General features: G+C 39.7%; 1 protein-coding gene across 1 annotated transcript; it reads right to left on the reverse strand.

The window, feature by feature from the left end:
* Positions 1-1741: 1741 nt before the first annotated feature.
* On the reverse strand, positions 1742-7301 carry SAAL1 (serum amyloid A-like 1; the record flags this gene model as incomplete). Its single annotated transcript, XM_009871577.1, has 10 exons — positions 1742-1834; positions 2414-2506; positions 3028-3224; positions 3927-4115; positions 4244-4326; positions 4613-4796; positions 5657-5772; positions 6011-6070; positions 6445-6524; positions 7218-7301. Coding segments are annotated over 10 exons (1179 nt in total), but the record flags the coding sequence as incomplete, so codon positions are not given.
* Positions 7302-8349: the final 1048 nt, after the last annotated feature.

The following is an 8349-nucleotide window of genomic DNA, read 5'->3' on the forward strand; positions in this document are numbered from 1 at the left end:
ACGCTACACCTGGGGACAAACTATGCTCAGAAAAATGTTAACAACTGGATGAGAGGCACATCAACTTTCAGACAAAAAAAAAAAAACCCAACAACTAAGCAAAGAAAGCGAGAGAGAGTTATAGTGAGTATCCAACAAAGGGCAACATTATTTTACAATACGCTGACATTACGAAGAGGTTCAATTGTCCTCTTACAAACAACATACTCGAGAGTAACAAGACATTTCCAGTGGCTCAGAAAACAAATTTAATAATCACTTAAAATGAAGAAAAGCATAAAGTTTTTTTTGTAAAAAAAGAAACTTTATTACAAATCTGTAGGTTTAAGAAAATATCCCGAAACTGTGAAAGTAGTACGAAAAATGCTGTTATCCTATTCACAGTTACCAGTTTTCTCCAACAAACATAGCATACAAAAATTGATAGAAACCATGGCAATTCTTCTTGGTGACACAAGTCAGATTTCTGTCATTCTAAATCCCCTGCTGACAACTAAGGTGGTGCTGGCAGCCCAAGGGAATGATTAAATTGCTCTATTTCTGAAAACTGGACGTTTGGATGAAGAGGCTATATACATACAGACATACTGTATTTTACCGCATGTACAGGTAACTCAGGGCAAACAAAGCATGGCTCAGCACAATATTTAAAGTCTATAAAAAACTGGAAAGCCAGGGAATGTGTGTATATGGTATTAAGTTATTCTCTGTGCTCTGGTTCCCATTTTCTTTTACATCTTAAACCTAGTAAAGACCAGTTGTTTTTCCACTCTCATTTATAGGAAAGGTGAAGGTAATCTGACTAAAAGTGGCATTTTTAGTACTGCAACTGACCTAACACCTTAAACTCCCCTGACAAACTAAAGCTAACATGGCATTTCTAACCTCATTCACAGATAATTCGTCAGATACATGAATGAGGAAAGAACTGCCTGATACAAGTTTACATTCCTAAACTGAAGTACAGACTGCTTTAAAAGAACAAGTACGCCACAGATTAATTCAAAACCTGCCCCACAACTCTGTCTCCGGTTAACTGGCTGCAACAGTTGGAAGCTGCAGCACAGACCACTGGTAACCACAGTGTCAAACCCTTTAAACCGAGCAGGACCTTGATGCCACAACTCAGAGCTGCAATGCAGGAGGGGCTTCAACGAAAGAAGCGTGATGAAACATTTCTGTTACAATATTTGCTCAAAGTACTGACACCTCACATGGCTAAAAGAGGAAAAAAAATCCACAAGAAACAAAAAAAACCAAAACCCAAACAACTCTGGGAAATTTAGCTCTGTTTTTATCAGGTGCTTGAAGGCAGAGGCCATCTGGGATATCCTATAGATCAATCCTTTTGCCAACAGCTACTTGGAAGAAACCATCATCATGTTACAAAACGACTCAGTGCATTTCATTCATTTTGCTGTTTCAACTTAAGTTGAAAAGCACAGAATCAACAGTTATCCAAAGAAAACTATGCCACAGAAGGGTAATAACAAATCAACAGTCTCTCATCACCAGAGCAAAAAGGATGGAAGATGCTCAACAGACTTCACGGTAATTTCCTTCCCCACGCAGACCACACTAACCCCAGGTTAATCAGGGCTCCCTGGAACATTTCTTAGAAGCCACTTATTGGTAAGGAGGTTGTCTCATTCGCCTGCATTTACTGAAAAGTTCCTAAAATGCTGTAATGAAACAGTCAAAAATCTTCATCCCAAAGAAGGAAAATATTTCATGTACATTCTCAGGTGTGAACCTTCAGGCTTGGGAAACGTTTCTCTAGATTGTCAGCAAGTGTCTGATCAGCCTCACGCAGAACTTCAAGGAAACTCTGCACCTGGAAATAAATTGCAAACACACACACAAAAAGAAAAAACAAACAAACAAATCAAACTTGCATGGAACACAGAATTCTTACATTGATGAAGGGGGTCTTCCTAGTTCTGTTACCCTCCTACTAACAGGAGCCCACAGCAGCCGCTGCAAAGAATAGCTAAAAATGCTCCACACTAGATACGCTCCTCCTAAACCCTGCAATTCCAGTTGGCCTAAATTTTGAAACATTATCGCCTTCCCCAAATTCCCATTTTCTTGTTTAGAAATACACAAAGAAGAACTCCCTATGAAAAAATATTTAGAAAAATTATTCCATAAAAATGTAGAGGGCGAATCTTCAGCTAGCATAAATCTGCAGATGTCCATTCATTTCAACACAGTTTGACCACTCTATCAGCTGATGATCTATGCAAAGCTCTGGCTGAAGTAAACAAGAAGAGACAGAGAGGATAAAATTGTCTAGGATGGCATATTCCCCGTGTCTGAGCAATTCTGTTCTACTTCTAAATCTCATTCTGAAAGGTCTTGCCACTCAAGTAGTATTTTTTCAGCTCTGTGGAAGACCTTGTCATATACTCACCGATGCAAAGTACAGAGGCAAGAGGTTCTGAAATGCACAGGAACACGTCTGTTCATTTAAGTGGCCCTGCTGTAGTCCTTCTAATGTATTTTCCTAGAAAATAAAATGAAGAAAAACAATTAGTATGTCATGAACAGTTGCTGAAAGAACAAACTCAAAATTGTGCACACAGTGTCTACAGTACGTGCTTTGTTCTCAAAAATGGATTAAACATCCAGAACTTGCAGGGCTCGGAGAATACCAAACGTAGCTAATACAAAAAAGGGTTGAAACTCACACATCACAAGTCTGCTAATCAGAATGTTCCCATAAAAAGTCCAGCTGAGAAGGTGAGTTTATATATTGATTTTTCTTTCATTTTCTTAAGTAAATTGTCTTTCATTCTGAAGAAATGGTGACATACACCCAGAGAATTTGGTCCCAGGGGCACACACCTCAGAAAATCTGTGTCCCTGCCATCTAACACACATGCTACTACTCACCTGCTGATCGATTCTCTAATCCATTTCCAGCAGGCAACTTCATTTGCACAGGAAAATACACACATTAATACTAACATCTTTTTTTCTTACCTACCCAGCAGAAATCCCTCTTCACATTTTGTTTATTCTTACCTTGGTCAGTTCTTGAAGCATATTGGAAAGTAATTCACAGCAAATATCCTTCAAAATCTTTAAATGGAAATCTTCCTCATTTATATCAGCCCTTCCAGCCTCTTCTTGTTCGGGCTCCTTTGAGTTATCAACAGATCTCTTCCCACAGCCCTCCATGTATTGTAAGATACGAATCAAGCTCCCAATCAGTGGCATATCTAATATAAAGTAACAAGAAAATGAAAGTTTAACACTGAAAATTTTTCCCCACCCTTTCAAGGCATTAGAATTTTGATACACACTGCAAGATTTTATACAAAAGCTATAGCAATGTTTACTCTGGCAGTCTTGTGTTTTGCCACTCCAAGACTGTGCCAAAGAAGCAAGTGGAAATGTCGCAGAAAACCAAACCCATTTTTTCTGCAGGTGTGTCTAGAAAAAGTATATGCCACCGGTAAAGAATTTGAGAAGGAAAATGTCTGCTGCAGATGACCCTGACCCACATTCTCTAGACAGGCTTTTAATCCTAGAGACTTATCAAGGGACTGGAAAGTAACAAGTGATAAAGATGGATTCAAGTAAGTGCATGATTTCCCTCTGCTAAAAAAAAAAAATACTATCAAGACCTCATATTTTGGCAAAGATGAAATCTGCAATTTTCATTAATTTGTCCAGTGGAGAAGACTGAACTGAATCTGCAGATTCTATTACTATAACTCTTCAGAAATATCCAGTAACTAAACTTTGAGTGAGCTGTGATTTTTAGAGTCACCAGTAAAGAGTCTTACTGTAGTCAAATACATAACAGAATTCTGTGTTCTGATCTCTAGTAAACAGTAATAAATTAAGCACCTTTCACCCCATATAAATGTGAAAACTACTTCAAAAAACCAAAAGAACAGAAAAAAGGCATGACTTGCTTTTCCTCATCTTAGTGTATTCTTGCTCTGCCTGTGAAGCAAACATAGCAGACAGCACGGACAAGATAGAGGCCAGTACGGTCTTCTGCTCCTGCACGATGAGGGGTGGATCGTCCGGCTGGCAAAGCTCCTGGCAAACGAGGTCATACAGCAAACTCCAGGTCTCTTTTCCTCCATCAGGAGCCTGCACTTGAGAAAGAAAGAAAACCCACCAGCCCAACAAAGTTAATCTACGTACACAAATGATCCTTCTCCCCATTAAATACCCAATGACTTAGGAGTTACTGCCGTTCTTGATCCCCTGATAGGTGTCTTACCAATAGCCTGAATACCCTCATCCACTGTGGTCAGGAGCTGCAAAATATGCATATAAACATCAAGTCCTTCTGGATTATCTGATCTACAGAGAACAAACAAATAAAAAAAATAAAAAAGACGAATTAAAGATCTGCTTATGGAGCTTCTATTTTGTGTGTCCTGGACACACAGAAGACTATCAGCAGTCACTGCCATTCTCTTTGCTAACAAACTAATTGACTCATTTCAGGTGGTGAGGACAGGAAAAGGTCTTCTAGGGATTCGTCGAACTATGCAGTCCCTCCCAAAATCAAGGTGTTCAGACACAGGCCTTGACAACATTGTAAGGAGGGTTCCCAGCCATGAATCCAAAAAGAAATCTCACGTACCGAACTTGTTTGGCTGCTTCAAGTATACAAGGCACAATCTTAAAATCTGGAAGTTCTTCAGGTGAATCATCTACGGACGGTCCCACAGACCGACAAGTGCCATTTTTAATCCAGTTTAACATTAACTCTTCATCAAGGTCAAAGAGTTTGTCCACCACTTCACCCACTTTCACCAGCAATTCAACTGCAGGAGAGAATGTACACATTGGAACAAGACTAAAAACGAGCAACAATTAGCTCACAAAATGCTAATATACAGAAGCATTCCAAGTAAATTCAGTGCTGAAATATATTAGTTTTGTTCACAACCTACTAAAGGTTGCTAGGCTTAATTCCTTCTTGTGGCATAGATCAGGTGAAGAGCTTGATAAACAGGGATTCCAAGAAAGCCCACTGACACCTACCTTATCACACCATTTACGAAGCAGGAACTTTATTCTGCAAAAAGACTTCACGTTCCTGAAAAATCATAAATTCTGCTTCTGAGGTAAAACTTCCCAAGATTTGTCCCTGAATATGCAGTTTTCTGCTAATCTCACACCTGCCAATCTGCATTTTTACTTAATCAGATCTGTGATTTCAATTGGACAGAGCAGGATTTCTGAGCAACATCATCAAAAAAAACAACAAACCAAAACCCCACCACACTGAAAATGCTAGATGACTAGGATTCCTAGACAAATTATAACTGTTACAATTGAGTAGGACAGAACATAAATGCTATTCAAAATTGTAAATGAGGTCATTTCAAGGATCAGAAATGACATTTGTCTATCTGTGAATGACGACTATATCCTTTCCTTTACAGTGCCTTATTCTGATTCCCCCTAGGGCTTTTTTCTTTCTCTATGTTTGCTTTTCCAGTTGGTTTTATATATATAGATAAACCTGCAAAGGCATGACAAGTTTATTTTAGTGCCTTAAATTCACAAGGTTTACTTTAAAATAAAGAAATTCCGTACTCCCAATTGAAATTACTGCAGTTCTTTTCTTTTTTTTTTCCTGCAAACACCCACCAGTTCTCAGCTTGTTTTGGCAACTTACCATTTGTAGAGCTGGACATGATAAAGCAAACACAGTCATACACAGAAGGGTTTTCTCGGATTCTCTCAACCCAGACATTGGCCACCTCAGGCTGGGAGAGGCAGGTTAACAACAACCTAGACAAGAATTACTCGTTTAACAAGGAAGAAGCCAATTCAGCTGTACGAGCTGAATAATGAGGACAAAGTGACAGAAACAGCAATCTAGCTCACAGAAAATCCATTCCAGAACAACAGGAACATGATAAAAGGAAAGGACGAGAGGACAATAAAGCAGTGAGCCCACTCGCCGATTTTCTTCCCAGAAGCATAGCAGAACTACACTAAGGATGCATTAATTTCTGAGATGTCCTACCTGCTTGTTTCCAAAAGCGTTGGGGAGTCTGAATCACACAAACGTTGTAGTAACACTTGGCTTTAAGGAGAAAATGCAAAATAAAGGTTAATAGAATCTATCTTTGCTTAAAAAAAAGCTATAAAGAGGTTAATTTCATAGCTGCAGCCAGGCTCCAAGACTAAAACCAGCTTGTTCTGACTGCGCATACATTTCCTGTGTTTCAAGACTGCTAAACTTAGAGAGTAAAGATTCAAGAACTAGACTGGTGATTATAAAAAACAGTGGTCTGTACCCTTGATTTCCTTCACTGAACACCTCCCACACAAACATGGTCAGCCAAAAAGGCGTGAATGAAGATGAAGTACAGCAGGGAAACTTTCATAACATATATCTTATGACTGTGAGCCCAGAAAAGCAGCACTCGTGCACGTACAAAACACAGACACACTTACCCCAGGTTCTCATCTTTACTAATGGACATGCATATATCTTGGAAACAGGCCATATTTCCTAATATACCCACACAGATTTCCTGAAAAGTCAAAACACAGTATAATGAGGAATATCAATTTAGTTCACAAATTTATTTCCACAGCCATAAGGCAAAAGCAAGAAAGGTTCAAAAAACGTTTTTCAGTTTCATTTCCAAGTTCTTATGACCCACTGATTTCAAGAGAGATACAGATTTTTCTCCAGAATGCCATTAGACTAGCCTCAAACACACTCATGTCAGGTACTATTCAGATATTTAAGTGCTAAGGTGTTCCATAAAAGCAAATATATATTGAAACCAACTTGGCACTGGGAGTGATAGAGTGGCTTGTTGGGCACCTGGCAACCAGACAGTGTGAACCCACCTCAACTTTGTAGGTCTGACTACAAAAATTCATGACTATTTCTGTTCAGTAATCATGAAAAAAGTCATGAGAAAAAAAGGCCAGTCTTTACTGGCTTTCATAACAAGCCTTATAACTAAGCTTTGATAAACTTGGCCCTTCATCAGTAACAGCAGACATCCGCTTCAGCATCACTGAAATACTTACTGAGTAGAACATGCTAAAACACTGCAAAAAAGCGTTTTAAAACCTGATTTTGTGTTTATTCCTTGTTCTCCTAATATATTCAAACATGCAGCGGGACAAGGGGGAGATAGCTGTCAATGCATGTACACAGCTATCTACTATTGCTATTAACATGGGATAGCTTTTCCGCAGCCCATACTTACAGTAAGGCGAGGGCATTTTGACTTGGCAAAAACTCCCAGGAATATATCAGGGGCATTGAACTCCTGAAGAAATAAAGCGACATCCTGTGGAGAAAGTGAATGGAGAAGTAAATGGACTTCTACAATTTCCAAACGCAAAATCAAGCCTTCTCTCACAGCACAAGGACTGGATCAAAGAGACGTCACACTTACTACAACAGATCAGTGTTTCCCAACAGTTAATATCAATAATCCTTGCTTTTCGCCGAGAGATGAGTAAGCCCCTACAGTGACTGAGGATGCCAGTGATTCGCTACACAATGAGCCACAAAGTCACTTCCAGTTTCTTTTGCTCTCTGCCTTGACTGAGAGTCAGAGATGCTAACTCAGAATTCAGCAAATACCATGTTTTCAGACAGGGACATCACTCAGACATAGAAAAAGAAGGGATTTCCATTAGCACTGGATCAGACCACACTAAAGAGGAAATCTCATTTTACCACATTGAAACACCAGATCAGCTCTGTATTTGACAGTAAAGGACACATCCTCCATATTTATTTAAAATATCTGAAGAAAGAGCCAAGGAATGAAATAATAATAATTTAAAATGTATATATACCTTGAGAATTTGTTCCACTATCTAAGAATGTTGAGAAATATAACAAGAAGTTAGATTACATTGCGAGTCTGTAGCTAAACTTTAAAAGGCTGTTTATCCACCAGAGAAAACTGCACTTACCAGCAGAATGCATTACAATTGCTAGAAGAAAATATGCCTGTTTAGAGATAGCATGACTGTTATCTCCATAATCAAAGTGCTGAAGGTACAGGCTACACAACTGAGCTAATTTCAGCTAAGGCGCTGTCTTCCAATAACTCTGAACTTCGGTACAACCTGGGGACACCACAGAAAACCTACAGGTGTGAATGCAGCCCCATTTCAGGCAGCTGACCCTAAGCAACAGCCTCGCACCATCCCTGAGACACCTGGAAGCAGTCAGGCCGACCCCCTTGTTCCCTCTCCACTCACGGAGAGTTCTGCTCTGCATCCTCACACCGCAGCTCACGGCCCGGCAGCCCGGACACAAGAGCAGGGCCAGTTTCTCCAAACCAGCGCGGGGCTTACCGGGCCCGCACAGCGTGCTTGCTC

The sequence above is a fragment of the Apaloderma vittatum genome, unplaced genomic scaffold (assembly GCF_000703405.1).
Source record: "Apaloderma vittatum isolate BGI_N311 unplaced genomic scaffold, ASM70340v1 Scaffold41196, whole genome shotgun sequence".
Taxonomy (NCBI): domain Eukaryota; kingdom Metazoa; phylum Chordata; class Aves; order Trogoniformes; family Trogonidae; genus Apaloderma; species Apaloderma vittatum.